The 22,011-nt window shown below is 47.9% G+C and overlaps 2 protein-coding genes across 31 annotated transcripts in view; one reads left to right on the top strand and one right to left on the bottom strand.

The window, feature by feature from the left end:
* MAPK8IP3 (mitogen-activated protein kinase 8 interacting protein 3) overlaps window positions 1-6,875 on the top strand; it is a 135,220-nt gene extending 128,345 nt beyond the window's left edge. For all 27 annotated transcript variants that reach the window (XM_067551395.1, XM_067551390.1, XM_067551400.1 and 24 more), the window contains 3 exons: window positions 1,552-1,731; window positions 2,034-2,177; window positions 2,807-6,875. In XM_067551395.1, the coding sequence (XP_067407496.1) occupies window positions 1,552-1,731; window positions 2,034-2,177; window positions 2,807-2,928 (446 nt within the window). In that variant the 3' untranslated portion in view covers window positions 2,929-6,875. The remainder of the gene's footprint in view (window positions 1-1,551; window positions 1,732-2,033; window positions 2,178-2,806) is intronic.
* Window positions 6,876-7,858: 983 nt separating this feature from the next.
* On the bottom strand, window positions 7,859-21,337 carry NME3 (NME/NM23 nucleoside diphosphate kinase 3). Of its 4 annotated transcripts, none has more exons than XM_067551387.1 (5): window positions 21,132-21,337; window positions 19,654-19,784; window positions 18,173-18,274; window positions 16,271-16,383; window positions 7,859-10,989 (listed from the first exon to the last, which is right to left on the bottom strand). In XM_067551387.1, exons 1-5 carry the CDS (start codon window positions 21,175-21,177, stop codon window positions 10,866-10,868), a joined length of 516 nt encoding a protein of 171 aa, XP_067407488.1. In that variant the 5' UTR covers window positions 21,178-21,337; the 3' UTR covers window positions 7,859-10,865. The 4 variants fall into 4 exon arrangements, with proteins under 4 accessions (XP_067407488.1, XP_067407486.1, XP_067407489.1 ...); XM_067551385.1 differs by lacking the exon at window positions 21,132-21,337 and adding an exon at window positions 20,998-21,126; XM_067551388.1 differs by having other exon boundaries at window positions 10,858-11,894.
* Window positions 21,338-22,011: the final 674 nt, after the last annotated feature.

The raw sequence follows: 22,011 nt of genomic DNA, 5'->3' as shown, positions 1-22,011 counted from the left end.
ATCATTCTGGGATGTATTAGCAGGAGTGTTATAAGCAAGATATGAGAAGTCATTCTTCCACTCTACTCTGCACTGATAAGGCCTCAGTTGGAATACTGTGTCCAGTTCTGGGCACCATACTTCAGTAAAGATGTGGACAAATTGGCGAAAGTCCGAAGTAGAACAACAAAATTGATTACAGGTCTAGAAAACATGACCTATGAGGAAAGATTGAAAAAACTGGGTTTGTTTAGTCTGAAGAAAAAAGAGTGGGGGTGGGGAGACACGAGAACAGTCTTCAAGTGTGTAAAAGGGTGTTATAAAGAGGCGGGTGATAAATTGTTCTCCTTCACCAACAGGACAAGAAGCCATGGGCTTAAACTGCAGCAAAGGAGATTTAAGTTAGACATTAGGAAAAGCTTCCTGATTGCCAGGGTAGTTCAGCACTGGAACAAATTACCTAGAGAGGTTGTGGAATCTCCATCATTGGAGGTTTTTAAGAACAGGTTAGGCAAACATCTGTCAGGGACGGTCTAGAAAATACTTAGTCCTGTGTGAGTGCAGGAACCTAGACTAGATAACATATTGAGGTCCTTTCCGGTCCTGTATTTCTCTGATTTCTATTGGCCTGGGTATGTGTGTGGGGGAAGGAGTCTCCCACCTTGAGTACTGAGTTCTAGTCTGTTTTCCTGGTGAAAAGAAGAGTTCACTTCTTCAGAGCCTGATCCTGCAAAGTGCTGAGCATCCTTAGCTCCCATTGAAGTCCCTGGGAATTGAGGATGGTCAAAATCTCTGTGGAGTTCTTGAATGGCCAGAGAGTCGAACTCATGGTATCAGGGCTTCGGCTGGTGGCAGTATTCTCCTCCGGATTGGGAAAGGAACTCGGCTCCATTTGACTTGACTAGCCTAAATACCATTGGATCTAGAGTGCCTTTCCTAATGCCACAGAGGCTGTACTACCAGCCAGAGCACTAACAGATTAGCATGAGTCCTTGGCTTGACTTTGAAACTGAGCAGCTTCACCAGCCTGGAAAACAGCCACTACTCTTCAGGTGCATGAAGGCCAAGAGTCATAAACCTTTCATCAGGACAGCGAACTTTGCTCGTGTAAGCACCACGACTGGTCCCTGGGGCGGTAAGCTTCTGCTACGACTTTGCAGACACTGACTCAGCCAGCCTGCGTTCTGAAGAATGGATATTGTAGCTCTAGAAGACCTTGAAATGCCCTTAACATCCTCATTCCAGCATGTATAGGGCTGGGATTATTCCTCTGAACAAACTCCAGGGAGGAGCACTTCCCTATTACCCAAGCATCCCTTTTATGAGAAACACAGCCTATTAGCATGTGTGCCTCCTGCACCAGTAACGAGGGGGCCTGGATAATCTAGTAGGATCTCTTCCATGATGCATGAATGATGGCATAAAATGGGACATTCAATGGGCGTCTGCACCTTTAAAGATTTTCTGACGTGACTTGCGGTTTGTGTTTTCCTTATATACGTCTTACTCTGATTGATGGTCAGTAAATGGGAACAATGCTACTACCTGGGTTTTTTCTCCTCCCTTCTTCAGCCAATAAGACCTCGCCGACATCAGGAGAGGGGAATCGCCCTGGTGGAATCATTCATGTGTATGGTGACGACAGCAGCGACAAATCTGCCAGCAGTTTCATCCCCTACTGCTCCATGGCTCAGGCCCAGCTCTGTTTCCATGGCCACCGTGATGCAGTCAAGTTCTTCGTCTCTGTTCCTGGTAAGGGTGACCCAGGCGCTTCTCTTGCATTTACATTCTTCTCTTTGGCCATCTTATTCCCTAAGACATCCGTGGCCTGAGCTGCCCTGCCTTGCTGTCGCATGCTGTGGATGAAACATGCACCTCTTGCCGCTCTGGACGGCTCAATCACCCCTCTTAAGATCCTTTGTTTTTTATGTCTGAACTGGAATAAAATCCAGTTTCCCCAGCAGCAGGGAATGGCTCACTTGCGTTGGTGTCCTTGAGCTGAGCATTCTAGGCCAGTGGCAGAGGTGCTGACTGGAGCCCCGGTTCTCCTTCAGGTAACGTTCTCGCGACCCTGAACGGGAGCGTGTTGGACAGCCCCTCTGAGAATCCCAGCACAGCAGCCACTGAGACCGAGGGGCAGAAGCTGAAAAATGTCCTGGTGCTGAGTGGAGGAGAAGGATACATCGATTTCCGGATTGGTGAGCTCCTGCTATGTTTCCCATTTGGGAAGGGGATGAGGTGGGAAGGGTTGTGGGTAAAACATGGGCCAGTGGGATTAGAAATGAAATGTGTTGCTGTGGAGCGAGTTTAGAAAACTATTTCCATCATGTCTCCTGCTTTAGAGGGAAACAACAGGCACTTGGGCATTTTCCTCTCTGGTTAGCATCCCTTTTCCAGGACACATGGTTGGCCTGAGCCCATCTGTCACAACTACCTGTCTGTACCCTACAGGTCAATCCCCCCAATTGCCCTTATCAGAAAAATACCCCCCCCACACACACACTATAGTAACCCAAGTGCAGCAGCCTGTGAGCTGCTGTGTTTTGGAGCAGACCTTTCACTATAAGTTGGGCTCCTCCAAGGAGGTAGGGAGTCTGGTCCGTACATGAAATCAGATGTTGGAAGGTCGTCTACCTATTTATGAAGATCTTCCCCCCCCCAACCAGTGTCCCATCATTACAGCTGCCCTCCGGGCGTGATCAAAGAGCTCAGTTAATGCTGCCCATGTTCCTTGTTGAGTAACATGAGCCTTTTGTGAGGATTCCCAGGGCAGTAATGCTTCACAGCTCCCTTCCCCCTCCTGAGTACTGTTGTATTCTCTCTGCAGGGGATGGAGAAGATGATGAGACAGAGGAGAATGCTGAAGACCCCACACAAGTGAAGCCCATGCTTTCCAAGGCTGAGAGGAGCCATATTATCGTGTGGCAAGTCTCATACATCCCTGAGTGAGATCCTTTCCTTTCCTGCCAACATCTCTCTCCCTCCTCCCACCTGAATGCCAAGATGTACATACAGAACTCCTGCATTACACCTACTGCTGGAAATTGAACCCCAGACTACTGCAACAGCTCCTGCATCGGACGCTGCCCCCATTCTAACCTCCGAACTTGCAGCTTTCATCTTGGGCCTGGGCACTTTTTGAGTGGTTGGGTTACTGGTCTCCTTCTGAAGCTGGTGTCCACAAGGGGAAAAAAAAGGGCAGAGAATCTTCCGAGTGAAGCCCAGAGTTGGGAATTGTGCAAACCACCCCTCTCCAGGAAGCATGAGCTAGGAGCCTGTGTTGGAAGGGTTGGCCCAGGCTGTCAGGAAGGTTGCCTCACTCCCTGCATGAAAAGCAGTGCATCTCCCTCGTGTCCCCCAATGAAACAATGCTATTGAATCACAACTGCCCAAAGAAAACCTTTGGTCCAATTCAGCAGATGGAATTCTCACCCCGTCCCCGCCGCATAGATTGTCCCCAAGCACCAAGTATTATCCCAGGATCTGAGAGCAGGCACCTGGTTAAAACCAGAAGCCTGCAGAGAAAGGAACACAGAGGTTTCAGGAAGCACTTCAGCTGTTTGGCCAGAGACAGACAACAGTATCCTGAGGAGGGGTAGAATGCAGCACATCCTCTATACGTGAAGACAGAAAGCCTCCCTCCTCTGCTGCTATTGTGTGGTTAGTTGGTGCTGGGTAGGTGTGAAGACAGGGAGGACTGTTTGCTTAGTAGGGTCAGAGGCAAGAAAGGTGTTGGGTGGCAGGCCAGAGGGTGCTTGGACACTGCTGCCGTGAACATTTGCTGGGTTCTGGTTGGTTAGCAGAAGGAAGAGCCAGCACTATTTTGTCCAGGTGGCATTTTTGGAAGAGGAAATAAAAGACTCTTGGTTTCATTATGTTTACAAGCCTTAAAGATGTCAAGCTGTTGTTTAGTGATAGTTGGTTTTTAAAGTGTAGCCAGTGAAGGCAAGTTAAACAGCCCTCCACGTTGATGTGATATGGCCAGGGCCCAAGCATAATTTTTTCGGCCCCAGTACAAACTTGTAACACGGGCCCTCTCCCCCACACATACCACAATCCTTTATCCCAGAAATACAATCTCATGAGCCTTGAAATTTTTTTTTCTCATGGTAAGGGGGGGTTGCAGCCTGAGCTGGGCACCCCAGGGCCCTGGTAAAATGTACAACACACCCCTATGGGCGCCCTGGATATGGCATCTGTGTTAACCCATTGAAGTGTTACTGGCTCATGAAGATGCATTCCCATTCTGGCGCTGATTTTCCACAGGGAGAAATGAGGCCATTAACTAAGTCTCTGCTCTCAAAACAGAAAAGTGTTGGGGAAAATAAAAGGCAGGGTGCTGGTTTTATCACTCTTTCTCCCAGTACATAACAGCAACCCAGTGAGAACACAGATCTCAAGCCATGGCACTCACAGCAGGAGGCACTTTGAAGTAAGCACATCGCAATGGCAGGATTTGTGTTTGTCTATAAAAGGATGGAAAGGGATCCCGTAGGTCTTAGCTCCATTCTGTGCATGTAGTTAGTTTTTTTTACCTCACTCCTGCTTCTGACCATTGGTTAAAAGCTCTGATGCCAGTTTGCCTCCTGTCTCCTCACTGTCCTGGGTTCTTGGCCTTTTGAATCCTTGAGCACCTGTGCACTGCCTCACTTGCGGCTCTCCTGGATCGGTCAGTGTCTTTGTACTCTAGGATCCCAGAGGACCTAGTAGGTGTACCCAGGTCTATCTGGAGTACTTATCTGGCCTGTTACTGTAATATCTGCGTGCCTCACAAACTGCAGTGTATTTATCCCTCACATCACCCCTGTGAGGAAGAAAAGGGTGTTAGAGGTGGAACAGAAAAACTGACTCAAGATCACACAGGAGGATTTGAACCCAGGTCTCCAGAGCCCCTAGCTAGCATCCCAACCAGTGGATCATCGGCAGTTCTGTCTGTCTAGTGGGGATTGACCTGTTTGTCTTTTGTAAAGAATGATGGTTCCCACACAAGGTTCTGCCAGCCCTACTTGCGCAAGCAGGTCCCAGCATGTCCTGCCTGTGGAAACTGCATCAGCTGGGGCCAACTAGAGCGGGTTTAAGATACATTTGCTCTTGAATGTAGGGGTGAGAAAAATCTTCAACATACTTTCCATCTGAGAGAGGAAGCAATAAATATCCTGCCAGCTCCAAAAAGGCCATTGCCCCTTCTCTAGAGCACTGCCTGCTGGGCGTGCAGGACTAGAGTGAGGAGCAGTCTGTTGGCTTGTCAATTTGGAGGGTGGAGGTGGTTTTTTTTAAGCGTCCCTCATGTTTTCCCCTACATGCTTGACATAGCTATGGGGATTAGGAAGGGACTTTTTTTCCACCCTTATACAACATTGGTTAGCTGCCTGGATACATTATGGGGCTGTTTCACCTTCCTCTGGAACATTCAACATTCTGCCCAGCCAGGGAGGAGTTACGGGACTAGCTGGGCCAATGGTCATGTGCCCTCTGGCAATGCCTGTGTTCCTGGAACATGGTGCGCGCACAGGGAGCTCACACCACACTGGATCAAGCCTATGTCTGCACTGCCTTGCAGTTGGGACTACAGGGTGTGAACAGCTGTGCACACCAGTGCTATGCACTGTAACCCTCCTGGGGGAGACGAGACACTGCAGTATGAACTAAAAGCTTCCTAATTGCACTAGTGTAATCCTGTTTGAGCAGGGCTGCGTTAATGTGAACTAGGAACCTTTTACTTCACGCCTGCAGCGTTCACACAGGGGCGTTAGTACACAGTGCTTTGCTGTGCCATGCAATTCATACCCCCTACTTCAAAATGCAGCAGTGAAGACAAACTGTTCAGCAGTTTAGCAGCAGCAACTCTGCCAGTGCTTTCAGATCTGAATTGTGTGTGCGTGACCGAGAGAGAAGTATTAGCCACACATCAGAGCACTGAGGCAACAGCACATCTCCACAGACCAGAGGCACCAATGGCCTACTTAGCGGGGAGACAGAATCTTGGCAGTGCCTTGCATTGCCTATGAGCAGTGTTCGAGTACATAAGTACTCATACTGCTCTCTGCAGACAAAGGTGGGGAGAGGATTTAAATCAAGTCCTCCAGCTGTGTACCAGCCCAGCCCTTCTCGGTGTGCCCCTGTCTGTTTCCTTCAACAAGCTGTGTGGGCAGTCAACACCTCTATGTAAAGGGATCTCAGAGAGGCCTGTTTGATTGTATGACATTTCTGAATAGTCAGGCTTTCATTCTGCTGTTGCCATATTCCAGAAATGCTTTGTGGTAGGATAAGGCTTTAGACAGCAAATCATTTGCAACTTTTGATAATTTGTGCCAATTAAATTTCACTATTTGAGCTGATTTTTAAAAAATGTAATTGACACCAATTATTTAGTTCCATGGGATACTCCAGGTGATAATTATGAAACATGGTGTGAGATTTTTACTACTTACAGTACATTCTATATGTTTTATCAGTCAAAGTGACAGCACTTGGTCCTCCGTCTCCCATTAAAATGTCATGACTTTCCAGGTCTCCTTAATTTCAGCAGGCTTAGTTGCAATTTGAAGTATGTTTTCCTTCAAGAAAAGCACACTTTCAAAAAGTGACAGCTAAGTAAAGAGCCACTGCTGTCATGCTCCTATCATCATCATTGCGTGGCTACTGAGCAGCAAGGTGAAAGCTGATTGGCTTAAACACACTTCCCCATCATATCTCCACTGTGATGTATGTAAAGTACCTTGTATGTTATAAAAGGATTTTAAAAAGTGTCTTAAGGCCTGTAAACTCCGCTGTTTGGTCTGAAGATGGCATTCTGTAAAGAGACTGCTGTATGAATACTTTCCCATGCTTTGTCCCTTATGCTATCAAACAAATGAACCATATCCGTTCTGTATGTAATAAAGGTGTTAACATCAGTGGCAATGTATATTCATTGCGTGTACAAACACTGGGATTTCTGATCAGTCTGTGACAATGGGTGGTTACTGTAAGGGTTGCTCGGGCCGGACCTCAAATTCTCAGGCTTTAATGTTTTACTGGTGAGAAGTGGCTGCCTATCATTCAGTGAGTCAGATCGTAGAATGCTGTTTTTGCAATCCCCACAACTGCAGATCTGGTGCTCTGCAGCAATAGCTTTCTTGCAGTTTCATAAGGGCTGTGCCAAAGCCATGGAACATGCAGCTGTTATGATGCAAGTGCCAGACCATAGATGGAGTGATTCAAACCACAAACGTTGTCACAAGGATACGCAGTGGCAATGCCTGACACTTAACAGTTGTTTAAACTGACTAGATTTCAGGTTAGTGGGGTTCTCTTTCAGTATAGGAAGAGTCTTAGCAAAAAACAACTGGGTCTAAGCAGCCATTCCTCCATGAAGCTGGATGCTTCGTGCTTGTTTGTTCACTCAGAGAAGTATGTTAATAGCTTTAAAAAATCCACTCTGAAATCTGAGGGACTTGGGACCCCCTCATGGAGAACAGGGTAATAAAATAGGAAATTAGCTGAAAGGCCTGGGAATAAGGCTATGAACACATGGTTTGCCAATTATCCAGTATCAGCCATTAAAATTAATGGCCTCAAATGCTCCCTTATAATTAACCCCCTCTAGTGTCTTTACAAACTGTGGCTACTTTGTCCTTGTAAGCAATGCTGCACAGGATTCTAGAGCACCAAAGCAAAATACCACCCAGCAGCACATCGGTGTCTTGGGAAAGCATAAGACACTCAGCACACGGAGCTGGTCTGATCAAGGTAAGTGGAGCAATCAAATCTCTTTCCCTGAAATGCAATGTTCTGTGAGCTTAACCCCCATCGCCCAGCAACCTGAGCAAGCTCCCCAGCCAGCCACAGTCCAGTCGGTGCAGCTTTGTCCCTTTGGTGAAATAACTAATGCAAGGGCAAGATTTTTCCAAAGTTTATTACAAAAAAGCAAATGACAACCCTTATAAAACCAGTACATTATATATGTATAGATGTAAACAATGGGTGCTGCAGCTGAAGGCGCTGGAGATTAGCAGTATGCCTTCGCAGCAGCGTAATGAACAGGTAGGTGCTGTGGAAAGGATCTTCCACCACTCAGTGCTTCAAAGCAGCTTTGTTTTTCTTAAAATGATCATTGGTAACATGCCCTCCCTCAACCCCTTAAAGCTGGCATTGCCAGCTAGAGACACTAGTTGAGTTTATTTCCTCCACTCGCATGGCACTAGACTCATTCCCCAAGAACAATGGAACTAACAGCTGGCTGAATACGCAGGTTTTTATGGAGGAAAACAAGTTAAAAGAAAGAACAAGTCCCATGAGCCTCCACCTAGACCCAACTGTATCTTTTTATATAACAAGCTTCTGGACATGGTGCTTGCCTTGTTTTAAATCACGATTGTATCCCTAAGGAGAGCAGCAGCAATACGCAATTGGGACTCTGGTGTGCTTGCAATCAAAGGGCGGCCAAGCCTGTCTCAAAAGATGAGGCTGTGTTACACACACTTTGCCCACCACAGCCAGCAACAATTCGCATGAAAGGGTGAAGGGTAGTGACTGAAAGATGATCTGAAACTAGGGCTCAGTTCTAGTTTGCACTAGCTGCTGCCTAGTGTAGCAGAAGTCTGTGAGGTACAGGCTCCATTGTCAAGTTGTTGTCATTTAATTGAGCTCTGGAAGCCAAGGCCAGAATTGGCAAGGGAACAGTCTCCCCCTAAGTCTGAATCAGCCTTGAGGCTATCCCTCGCATTGTCAAATCACTTTCAAATCAGTTAACACAATGGTCGGCAAAGTGGCCTACTGCATTCCTTATCCCCAGTGGCTGCCCTTGTCTTTAACGGGTGAAGAGGATCTCTTCGAATGTGCAATGCTCCAGCTTGAATGCTGTCACCATCTCCCCGTGCTTCGCCTCAGAATTAAAACATGAAAAGGAATGGCCATCAGCTGCCTCATGCCACTGGGATGTGACCTGCAGCTTCCTGCCAGCACAGCTCTCTGCCTGGTAAAGTTTAAGCACCTCTGCCAAAGGTAAGCAGGTTACAGCTTTGACAAGGTTTGCCATTGGTGAATGCTACTGTCCAGCTGCAGCTCTGGAATAGATGGGAACGCAAGATTAAAGGTGACCTGCAAAGAATGTTTATAACATGGGGCTTGTGCCCTTTTTTGCGCTGGATAAAGAAGGCCTAAAAGGGCTTGGAGTTCATTGTTGGGTTTTTTAAAAGGTAGTTTTCAGCTAGTGTCTTGATTTAGAAGAGTCCACTCTGGTAACCCCTAAATTTGCTAGAAGACCTATCGGATATCTATTGTGAACTCCTGCACCTTAATTTGAAGGAGTGGAAGTGTTTGGATCTTTAACAAAGACTTTCTTTCTCCAAAATATTACTCATTTGAATTAAATACGTATTAATAAAAAAGGTTTAACATTCTTACTAAAAATCACTATAGCTCTATAATCTAACATGTTAGATGCATTAGAAATGGGCTAAATGATAGAGTTCAAAGTAACGATTAAAATAGAATCATAATCAAGAGCAGTGGTTCTCATGAGGTCCCACAGGGGTCAATTCTTGGCCCAATACTATTCAATATCTGCATATTTCCTTCAGAGCATTTATAAAATCATTGCTGATAAAAGTTTGCATGTGACAGATTGTGAAGAGGTGCACAATAAAGGCAGGTCACTTAAAATGATCTGGATCGCTTGGTAAACTGGGCTCAGTCAATACAGTCACATGCAAGGTCATGCATTTAGGAACAAATAATTTGTCACTTACAGGAGGGACTGCAAGTCAGATTTTTTTAAAGTGTTTAAACACCATGTGGATTTTTTGTAAGTGCCTACGCACCTAATACCTCTGGGAATTAATGCATTTCAAAATGCCAGTAAGTGCCTCTCTGCATCTTTTGACACCCTAACTGGCTTTTAAAATCTGGCTTTGTATCCTGGAAAGGAGCGACTCTGAAAAAAACTTGGGGGTCGTGGTACATGAGCTCCCTGTGCAATGCTGGGGCTAAGAGAGTTCTTACATTACTAAACTTCTCGTACAGCTAACTTAGAACCCTGGAACGTGTATCAATCCAAGAAAGGGACCCGGGCAGCATGACAGACAGCTCAATGAAATCATCTGTTCAGTGTATAGCAGCAGTCAAAATATCTAACACCTTAGGCTGCATAAAGAATAAGATGGTGGATTAGATGGAGAATACTAATAATGCCTTTATATAAATCAATGGTGCAACCTCATTGGGAAACCTGTGTGCAGTACCGGTCACCCCATCTCAAAAAGGATATTGTAGAACTATAGGGGGCTCTGAGAAGGGCAATGTGAATGATCAAGAGCCTGGAAAAAATGAGCTGAAGAGAGATTGACAAGAGTGGGATTGTTACCTTAGGAAGGAGCTGAATCAGAGGGGGCCATGATAAACATATATAAGCTAATGAACAGAATCAGGGAGGTAGAGTGGGAACGTCTGTTCTCCCTGTCTCGTCACAAACCCAACAAAAGGAAATACTATTTGGAACAATCCGTCAATGAAACTGTAGAACTCACGGCCACATGAAGTCGCTGAGGCTAAGAACGTAACAAGATCCCCAAATGGTATGACTGTTTATCTCAGGAATATCCAGTTACCATAATTAATCACAATAACATTTTGTGGCAGGTATATTAAACCATGTGTGTCAAGCCTTAAGACAAACTCTATTAGTGATCAGGATGACACAGTGTGGGGCCATGTGATCACACATCTGCCTACTGAATGGTTCTTATGCCATCCTTTAAAGCAACTTGTTTTGGCCCATCAGAGACTGGATACTAGCATAGATGGCCCAGTGGTTGATCCAGTCTGGCACTTCCTAGGAGCTAGAATAATCCCTGGCTGTTATAAACAAGACTATTTAGAAGGTAATATTACCTCTCTATGTGGCATTAGTAAGACCACGACTGGAATACTGTGTCCAGTTCTGGTGTCCACAACCTGTGAAGGAGGTCGGAAAATTGGAACGGGTTTGGAAGAGTGCAACAAGATGGATTTGAGGGCTTGAAAACCTGTCTGGCAGAGAAAGAGTGAAGAAACACAATCTATTTCACTTATCAGAGCAAAGGTGAAGAGGCGACTTGATCACCACCACTGAGTACCTGCCCAGAGAGATTTCTGATAGTAAAGCACGCTCATTGCACAGGCATAACAAGTTCCAGTTAAGGTACACAAGGTGTGTATTTTTAACATAAAAATTAGGAAATAACCATTGAAACAATGGCCTTTAAATCCAGATTAGATATGCTCTAACTCAACCAGAAATTATGGGCTTGATGCAAGAATCACTGGGTGAGGTTCTCTGGCTCGTGCTATGCAGGAGGTCAGACAAGATCATCAGACTGGTCCCTTTTAATCAAAATCTTCAAATTGCTCAACTTTCACTCTTACTTCTTGTGATGTCATCTCAATAATTCTCCAGTCACCAGAGAGTTTTCCATCCCAGACAGGCCCTAACATTCCAATGTGACTTTCCAACCTTTTCTGTATATTAGAGAGACGCCAAAAGGGCACAAGTCCCTTTTTTCTTTCCTTTGCAGGTCACCAGGAACCCCTGGAGATTTCAGGCTGCTGCAGAGCAGTGACAAAACCAGGCCAGCAGCACCTAATAGCTGTTATCCCAAAGAGTGAAGATTTAGTCAGTTGCTGGTGCAGAATAGACTTCCCAAGACCCCTCCACCCATCCCTAGATAAAAACACCCAATGAAAAAAGCCACGCTACACCAGGGGCCAGTGTGACCCCAAGGAAGGGGAAACAGAAATGGATGGGTTTGTACTGTGTCCTTCCCCCAGCCCACTCTTATTACTCATAGATCCAGTGCTCAGTGCTGTCTGCCCAGCACATCAGCTCGTCTGCGTGGAACCAGAGCGAAATCTCCCTCTGGGCACTCTCGATCGAGTCGCTGCCATGAATCACATTCCTGTGGAGAAGGAGAATGGGCACTTTCCAAGTCAGACACAGAGGGAGGTGATTTCACCATGGCTAACACAATAAAGCTTCCTGAACAAGTGCCAACTTGTTGTGTCCTCCCTCAAAGGAGCCTCATGTTCCTCACCATTCCTCAGGGCCCCACCCCAGGGCCACTTGTCTTCGGGCTGAGGGCAGGACATGGCCATGCTGACTGTGATTATTCTGTGCCATGTGGGAGCTGCCAATTCCCACCAGTCCCCTCCCCAGATCACATCACCAAAGCAGCAACTGTGCCTATGCCTGACCCAGCTTCTGAATTTCTTAGGTACTCCATTTTTTTATACAGTATAATCTCTTCTGTTTGTTGCAGTAACAGCTGTGCTCTAGCTTTGTGAAGGGCCGAAAGTGGCTTTTACTTGTAGTTCTGCTTGGTTTTACATTGGAAATTCACATCTTCTGGCTCCAGTTTTTCCCCCTCCTGGAAGATTCCATGGAGAACTGGAGAATTAGTTAGGTTTGACGTCAGATGCCAAGGAATAAAATGTAATTAAGCAGGAAAATGATTTTCATTTAGCCTTGGCTACATTGAGAGTTAGCCCTGATTTCAGCCACCAAGTGGTATCGTGTTACTGGTGCAAATCCCTAGTGTAGACAGGGCGTCAGATTGTTCAGGACTCTTGTTTGTCTTTTGTTAACATCTAACTAACTCAAATGCCTGACTAAGGGCTAGGAGAAAAGCTCATCTGTTAGTCCAAGCAGGGCCATCCCTTCCGTTATTGGCTGGGAGTGCTCCCCACTGTGTTTCGGGGGGGAGGGGGCGGGCCTTCAAGAAACTATGGCTTGACATTGCTAACAGTTCTAAGCCAAGCAGAAGGCCCCTCATGTTTTTGTATTAAAAGAAAAAAGCCTAAAGCAGCAGGAAAGGGCATCAACTCAGCTTTCCGCCTGGCTCAGCCTACCAAGCCTGAGCCCAAAGAGGCAGGTTAGCATAGTGCTCTGCATGGCCAAGTTTACTATGCCAACTGGATGAGCTTGGGGATAGTGGTAGGATGGCTAATGGGAATGAGGATATTGAGGTAGAAATTATCACATCCAAGGTAGAAGCCAAACTCGAACAGCTAAATCGGATAATCTCCATCCAAGAATATTAAAGGAACTAGCATGTGAAATTGCAAGCCCATTAGCAAGGATTTTTAATGAATCTGTAAACTCAGGGGCTGTACTGTATAACTGAAGAATTGCTAACATAGTTTCTATTTTTAAGAAAGGGAAAAACCGTGATCCAGGTAACTATAGGCCTGTTAGTTTGACCTCAGTAGTATGCAAGGTCTTGGAAAAAAATTTGAAAAAAAAAAAAGTAGTTAAGGACATTGAGGTTAATGGTAATTGGGATAAAATACAAGACAGCTTTACAAAAGGTAGATCATGCCAGACCAACCTGATCTCCTTTTTTGAAAAGATAACAGATTTTTTAGACAAAGGGAATGCAGTGGATCTAATTTACCTAGATTTCAGTAAGGCATTTGATATGGTTCCACATGGGGAATTATTAGTTCAATTGGAAAAGATGAGGATTAATATGAAAATTGAAAGATGGATAAGGAACTGGTTAAAGGGGAGACTACAACGGGTCATACTGAAAGGTGAACTGTCAGGCTGGAGAGAGGTTACTAGTGGAGTTCCTCAGGGATTGGTCTTGGGACCAATATTATTTAATCTTTTTATTACTGACCCTGGCCCAAAAAGTGGGAATGTGCTAATAAAGTTTGCAGCTGAAACAAAGTTGGGAGGTATTGCCAATACAGAGAAGGATCAGGATATCTTACAGAAGGGGTGGGGAACCTTTTTGTTACCAAGGGCCTGATGGTGGCCGTGGCGGCGGGCGAGGATTCGGCGGCAGGGGGGGGATTCGGCGGCGGCACAGTTACGTGTGGGGCGGTACCCGCCGCCCGAATGCCGCTGCCGTTTCCGCCTTTTCGGCGGCGCGGTTTTACAGTGTCCACAGGGTTCCGTGGGGCAGTAACCGCCTCCGGACTCCCCCCGCCGCCGAAAATGGGCAGACGGCGGCAGGGTTTCGGCGGCGCACACTTCCCGCCCGCCCGCGGGCCGGATCAAGTTCTTTCGCGGGCCGAATCCGGCCCGCGGGCTGGAGGTTCCCCACCCCTGTCTTACAGTAAGATCTGGATGACCTTGTAAACTGGTGTAATAGAAATAGGATGAAATTTAATAGTGGAAAGTGCAAGGTCATGTATTTAGGGACTAATAACAAGAATTTCTGCTATCAGCTGGGGACACAACAATTGGAAGTGACAGAGAGTGACAGAGGAGGAGAAGGACCTGGGCGTTTTGGTTGATCACAGGATGACTATGAGCCACCAATGTGATGTGGCTGTGAAAAAAGCTAATGCGGTCCTTGGATGCATCAGACGAGATATTTCCAGTAGAGATAGGGAGGTGTTAGTACTGTTATACAGACCTCATCTGGAATACTGTGTGCAGTTCTGGTCCCCCATGTTTAAGAAAGCTGAATTCAGACTGGAACAGGTGCAGGGAAGGGCTACTAGGATGATCCGTGGAATGGAAAACCTGCCTTATAAGAGGAGACTCAAAGGGCTTGGCTTGTTTAGCCTAACCAAAAGCAGGTTGAGTGGAGATATGACTGCTCTCTATAAATACATCAGAGGAATAAATACCAGGGAGGGAGAGGAATTATTTAAGTTCAGCGCCAATGTGGACACAAGAACTAGTGGATATAAACTGGCCGTCAGGAAGGTTAGACTTGAAATTAGATGCAGGTTTCTAACCATCAGAGGAGTGAAGTTCTGGAATAGCCTTCCAAGGGGAGCAGTGGGGGCAAAAAACCTAGCTGGCTTCAAAAATGAGCGTAATAGGTTTATGGAGGGGATGGTATCATGGGACAGCCTAGTTTGGCAATTGACTCATCTTTGACTACTGGTGGTAGATATGTCAATGACCTGTGAAAGGATGTTAGATGAGGTGGGTTCTGAGTTATTACAGAGAATTCTTTCTTGGGTGTCTGGCTGGCGAGTCTTGCCCACATGCTCAGGGTTTAACTGATTGCCATATTTGGGGTCAGGAAGGAATTTTCCCCTGTGGCAGATTGGCAAAGGCTCTGGGGTTTTTTTGCTTTCCTCTGTAGCACGGGGTACGGCTCACTTGCTGGTGGATTCTCTGTACCTTGAAATCTTTAAACCATGATTTGAGGATTTTAATAACCTAGTCATAGGTTAGAGGTTTATTACAGGAGTGGGTGGGTGAGGTTCTGTGGCCTGTGTTGTGCAGGAGGTCGGACTAAATGACCATATTGGTCCCTTCTGACTTTAGAGTCTATGAGGAGACCAGTATGGTCTGAGCACAGGACTGGGAGCCAGAAACTCCCAACATCTAATCCTAGCTCTGATAGATTCCCTCTGTGGCCTTGGACAGGTCCTTACACTCTCCCAGACTCAGTATCCCCGCATGTAAAGAGGAGATTATCCTTCTCTCCCTCAGTGGTGTGTTGTGATGAGTTGAGTAGCTGTATAACACTTGGAAGATGAAAATTGCTAGGTGTGAAGCGCTGTGTGACAGAGCAGATCCTCACCTCAGTTGAGTAAGGGTTAAAGAGCTCCCCTGGGCACAATGAGCCCCAACCCAACACAACTGTGAGTCTTGTCAGGCCTGATGCACGGTGGGTTTTTAAGGGGAGAACCCCAGGGCAGTCTGGGGTGGCACTCGGAAAGAGGAAGGGCTGGAACACAGAGCTCCCAATCTGAGGAAGCAGGAGTTGCTGATTGAAGACACTGCTTCAGAGCCCAGGTCCCCTTCTCCTTTTGCCTTCTGAAGGCCTTGGATTCTCTCTGCCTTTTGTGCGATGGGGCTGCATCCTGACTTTTTCATTTGCGCAACTTCATGTGGCCTCCCCACAGCACAGCCGGAGGGTTCGACTCTAGGATGACCCCCCAGCAGTGCTGGTGTCCAGGGCAGGACCTCTGAGATGAGTGATTGCCCACCCTCTGCTGCGGGGGCTGCCAGAAAGTTATGGGTACAGCATGGTGTTATTGGTTTTGGCCCCACACAAGGAGATCTCCAAACTGACTATACCATTAATGTAAAATCCCTAAGATGCAGCACAAGTGGAGAACTCCACCCTGCCACAGACTATCTGGCTTCGTTCTCTTGCTGCCTAGGGTGGGTGCCAGATGCAGTACGCTGTGCGCATCACTCACAAGTGACCCTTTGACGGTGAAGGGGCATGGATAGGTGACTCCAAAGGCACTCCTGGGAAAGTAACTTGGACATGGAGCAGAACACAGAGGGAGCCTCCTCCCACCTCCAATTGTGGGACAGAGGATTCCCCTGCAAAAACAAAGCAAAGACTCTCACTTGCTGACTTCAATGCAGAAATCCCCTCGGATGGTGCCAGGTCTGGAGTCAGCCGGGTTAGTTTCTCCAATCATTGCGCGAGCCGTCTTTACCACATCCAGCCCCTGCCAGACCTACAGGACATCACAGCACACCAAGAGTTAGCTTCCACAGCTTGCTGAGCAGCAGGGGCCAAATCCTGCCCTGACACCCCCTAGCTAACTTCACCACCTCCTATGAGTACTCCAGGAGATAAGCCAGAATCTGCCTCAAGAACGCTAAGCTCATCGGTTTGAGTAAAACAAAGATGTGCACAGGTTTCATTTTACATGCAATAAAATAACACTGCAGCCAGAGGATGCTGAGGGAGTTGGCTGAGGTGATTTCAGAGCCATTGGCTATTATCTTTGAAAGCTCGTGGCAACAGGGGGAGGTCCCTGAGGACTGGAAAAAAGCAAATATAGTGCCCATCTTCAAAAAAGGGAGGAAAGAGGATCCAGGGAACTACAGACCAGTCAGCCTCACTTCAATCCCTGGAAAAATCATGGAGCAGGTCCTTAAGGAAACCATTTTAAGGCACTTGGAAGAGAGGAGGGTGATCAGGAACAGTCAACACGGATTCACCTGATTGCTTTCTATGATGAGGTGACTGGCTCTGTGGATGTAGGGAAGGCGGTAGATGTGATATACCTTGACTTTAGCAAAGCTTTTGATACTGTCTCTCACAGTATTCTTATCAGCAAGTTAAAGAAGTATGGGTTGGATGAATGGACTATAAAATGGATAGAGAACTGGCTAGAGCATAGGGCTCAACGAGTAGTGATCAATGGCTCCATGTCTAGCTGGCAACCGGTCACAAGCGGAGTGCCCCAGGGGTCGGTCCTGGGTCCGGTTTTGTTCAACATCTTTATTAATGATCTGGAGGAGGGGGTAGATTGCACCCTCAGCAAGTTTGCGGATGACACTAAGCTGGGGGGAGTGGTAGATACCCTGGAAGGTAGGAATAGGATACAGAGTGACCTAAACAAACTGGAGGATTGGGCCAAAAGAAATCTAATGAGGTTCAACAAAGAAAAGTGCAGAGTCCTCCACTTCGGAAGGAAGAATCCCATGCACAGCTATAGACTGAGGACCGACGAGCTAGGCAGCAGCTCTGCAGAAAAGGACCTGGGGGTAACAGTGGATAAAAAGCTGGATATGAGTCAGCAGTATGCCCTGGTTGTCAAGAAGGCTAATAGCACATTGGGCTGCATTAGGAGGGGCATTGCCAGCAGGACGCGGGAAGTGATTATTCCCCTCTATTCGGCATTGGTGAGGCCGCATTTAGAATATTGTGTCCAGTTTTGGGCCCCCCACTACAAAAAGGATGTGCACAAGTTGGAGAGAGTCTAGCGGAAGGCAACAAAAATGATTAGGGGGCTGGAGCACAGGACTTATGAGGAGAGGCTGAGGGAACTGGGCTTGTTTAGTCTGCAAAAGAGAAGAATGAGGGGGGATTTGATAGCGGCCTTTAACTACCTGAAAGGGGGTTCCAGGGAGGATAGGGCTAGGCTGTTCTTGGTGGTGGCAGATGACAGAACAAGGAGCAACGGTCTCAAGTTGCAGGGCGGGAGGTCTAGGTTGGACATTAGGAAAAAGTTTTTCACTAGGAGGGTGGTGAAGCACTGGAATGGGTTACCTAGAGAGGTGGTGGAATCTCCATCTTTAGAGGTTTTTAAGCTGAGGCTTGACAAAGCCCTGGCTGGGATGATATAGCTGAAGTAGTCCTGCTTTGAGCTGAAGTAGTCCTGAGGTCCCTTCCAACTCTAATATTCTATGATTCTATGATATGAAGGGAAGATGGCGAGGTCTCAAGTCAATGCTTATTGCACTCACACTTGCTTTCTGCTTCAATGAATGAAAGGGACCCTGGCCGGTACTCACCATGGCTATGACAGGCCCCGAGCTCATGTACTTCACCAGGTGGCTGTAGAAGGGGCGATCATAGAGGGCAATATAATGCTCCTTCAGCAAGTCTTCTGAGGCCTGGGCACAAACACAACATGTGGTTTAGTTTGCTCTTATGGGATGGGACATTCTAAAATTGCTTGTGACGGCTGTTCCAGTAGCCAGAAGAGTCCACTTTGGAAATGGAGTTCAGGGAAGCCTTCTTCCTCTGCCGGCTTCCCGAATTCTCCAGCACATTTGGGAGGGGGAAATCAAGAACATCAGAAAGGAACAAATGCCAGATGCAATTGGATCAGTGTTCATTCCTCATCCAGGGAATCCCATTTTCCTCCTTCAGTTCAGTTTTCATCTGTTTTCTTGTTTATAGCCTCACAGGACCTTTCAGGGTTCCAGTAATCAACAGAGACAGAATTCAAGCTCTGTTCAGAACAGGCTATTTGCATTGCAGCTCTTTAGATAGCAGCAAGTGTCCATTACACTGACAATGACAAAATAGTTTCAATTACAGGTCCATTTTCATAGGTTCATAACAAATGCTGCAAAATAGTTACAATGGAACAGCCTATAGGACAGTCCATTGCACAAGACAGATTGGGGCAGAGTGCTCCAAAGAAAAGAAAGACAGGATCCAAAATCATTTAGTTACCTTTCAAAACTTACAAGGTGCTTTAAGTTGCTTTTGGAAATGAGACTTAGGACCCCAACTCCCAATTGACTATCAATGAGATTTAGGTGCCTATCACTTTTGAAAATGGGACTTACGTGCTTTAGAAAAACTTCACCCTGAGCGGTGGTGGCCAGAAAAAGATCCAAATTAAATCCCTCTAGCTGGGCTGACTACCCACACGGAGACAGACCTAGGGAGCTTTCCTTTTGTTCCTGTCTCCATCTAGCCATAGGAGGATATATCATTATGTTGAGCTGCCACGAGAGGGCTGCTAGAGAAATGGCCCCAGCCAGACTTTCCACAGCTCTGATACCAGGTGTTCCTGAACTTTGTTATTTGTGGCCTAGTGGATAGCGCACTAGACTGGGACTCAGGAGGCAGAGCAGAGCAGGCAGCTGAACTAAAGGACCTCTTGAGGTCCCTTCCAGCCCCACATTTCTATGCTTCTAAGGATTCTATTGCCAGCACTTGCTGTGGCTGGCTGAGTGTTCTTAGGCAAGTAATCTCCCCTCTCTGTGCCTCAGTTTCCTCATCCGTAAAATGAGGCTCATGATACTGATCTATGCAAAGCACTTAGAGATTTACTAATAACCATGCTGTATAAGAACTAGGTGTTATTTACAAAGCATCATTAGCAAACACGGTGCAAACAGGTCCCTGCTCCAAACGTCTAAGACCACAAGTGGAAACAATTTGTACAAAACCAAGCATACAAGAGTGAATGAGGCATGGACTGGACCTTTAGTGCCAAGAGTGCCAGGACAGCCCTTGCTCTGCCAACTCCGCTCACCTGCATGAGTTTCATCCCCACCAGTTTGAAGCCCTTCTTTTCAAAGCGCCTGATGATCTCCCCTATAAGATGCCGCTGCACCCCATCTGGTTTGATGGCTAGGAAGGTGCGCTCGTTTACACCAGTGCAAGCTGAAAGGAGATGAAGATGAAGAGAAACACTTAGGGCTAGAGCCAACCTCAGCAAGCATTCAGGGTCAGAGAGTCACTACAGCTAAGATCAAGGCATTAAAAATGAAAACCAGAGCTAGGACAAGAGGCAGATGCTGCTGAGGCAGGGGTTCAGACAGGATGAGGCATAGCTTACCAACAGTTTGGGCTGTAAAACTATATATGGCAAAGGGCTGGAGGAGACAAAAATCAGAGGTCTCCAATACTGGACTGAGACAGGAGCACTCGGGGGGTTAGTGGCACACATTCAGCAGGGACTTCGGAGGTCAGAGCAACGGAGATAATCCTGGCTGGAGCGGAGGGATGGAGAGGACATCCTCCTGAGGTGGATGTGGAAAGCTCTGGGGGCTACCGATAGAAATATCCAACCTACAGACTTGCATTAGATTTTAGTCCCTTTGCTTCTGGGTCCACTTATCAGGACAATGTCTCTCCTAATATCCAGCAGATTCCTGCTCTAGTTCCAACCTTTCTTGGACTGAACACATAGAAGATGGAGAGTTAGCTGCTGCTGCATTTATCTGCATTTACTGCACCCTAATCAAGTCCCACATATTTTAATAAATCCACTTCTTTTAATTAAAGAAACAGAACTAAAACCCACTGAATGCATGGCCTTTTTACTTCAAGAAATCCACGATCACAGACAGACTTGGTCTGGGTTTCAAAATGTAGGCAAAAGGTTATGCTATGTAGTCTGAAGGAGCAGGTAAGTGTGGCAATTTTCCAGCCCTAATACTACCTTTGAATTTGAAATCAAGCCACCAGCGGCCTCCTCAAGCGATCTGAATTTGAATCTGAACTAAAGCTTGTGAAAAACAATCCGGGGAATCTGACTGGCACTTTAGAGATCTGAGTTCACCTATTTGGCTGGCCAATGACACTGGGTTGTTGGGCTGGGGAGGTTTTCTTTTACCGCCCTTTGTGGAAACTAGAGTAGGACGGCATTCAGGGCTATGCTTTTACACAGAACCTGCAAGCTGATGGTTAGGAGCTAACCTGGCAGGGCATAGCTCACAGAGGCAGGCACTGTGTAGGCTCAGAGTTAGAGCTAGGAGTCCAGGGGGATAGACGCTATTTCCAGCCTTGCCAAGGGACGGCTATGGGACCCTTCCCGTCTCTGTGCCTCAGTTTCTCCACTTGCAGAAGGAACGTAAGCCCGGAGCCTGCTTACGTGCTTTATTCAGGTGAACCAGCTGCAGCGATGGGTCACAGTCCAGTGTCCTAGACACCAGCTGTGCCAGCGCCCTGCCTGGGGACAGCATCCCTGGGCCCTCCCTCCGCCTGTGGGGGCAGACTCGCACTCACCACTGTGGAAGATGTTGGCGAACAGGGTAAGCACCAGGCATATCATGGCGGTTCGTGGTGGCGGCGGCCAGACCGGCGGGCGTGGCTCGCACTGCTGGGCTGGGCGCGCGCGTGGCAGGGAACGCGCACGTTACTGGGGGGGCCTCCTTCCCGCGTGCTCGCCCCAGGGCGGTCCCGGGGACGGGATGCGAGGCGCCCCGCCCCCATCCCAATGCCCCCCGTGGGGTGGGGCCAGGCAGGCTCCAGCCCCGGGCCCGGCTCTGCACCCAGCCCCAGCTCCCGGGCTCAGGCCAGTGGCCTGCAGGACACTCGCGGGCCGATTTTGGCAGGGTAGGCGCAGGCGGGTCTCCGGTTTGCCACCAGCCCTAAGGCTACTGCATGCTCGGGCCTGGGCGGGGCCCGCTGCCCCGGGACCAGTGGCGCCCACATCCTGGAAAGGGCCCGTGCTCCTAAGGCGCATTCTCACTGCAGGGCGCCCGGGCTCGCGCCAGCCGGGCCTCGCCCCTGGTTACACCAGAGAACCGAGCGGCCCCCTTCGCTCCTGCCAGGTCCGCCTGCTGCCCACCAGAGATCGGGAGACCCCCTGTTGGCCGCAAGCGGGGCCCCCACAGCGCCCTGCTGACACCGGGGGCGTGGAGAGCCCGGCGCGCCTCGCCTCGCCCCGCCCCCGCGGCGGTTGCCCAAAGCTCCCAGCTGGGATGCCGCAGCCCCCGGGAGGACCCCCCTATCCCTGCCACGGGCAGCAGGGGGACCCCAGGGCGCCAAGCCACGAAGCTCCCTGTTGGTGATGGGAGCCCAGAGCTCACTTGGTGCCTGCAGATTCCAAGCAGGGGCCTCCGCCGCGCTGAGCCGCCATGGGGGTAGGTGACCTGCCTGGTGG

Source organism: Emydura macquarii, unplaced genomic scaffold (assembly GCF_026122565.2).
Source record: "Emydura macquarii macquarii isolate MOO-44397 ecotype Brisbane River unplaced genomic scaffold, CSIRO-AGI_Emac_v2 contig_1348, whole genome shotgun sequence".
In the NCBI taxonomy this organism is placed as follows: Eukaryota; Metazoa; Chordata; order Testudines; family Chelidae; genus Emydura; species Emydura macquarii.
The sequence above is the reverse complement of the archived record's forward strand: the minus strand, read 5'-3'. Positions and strand labels throughout refer to the sequence as shown.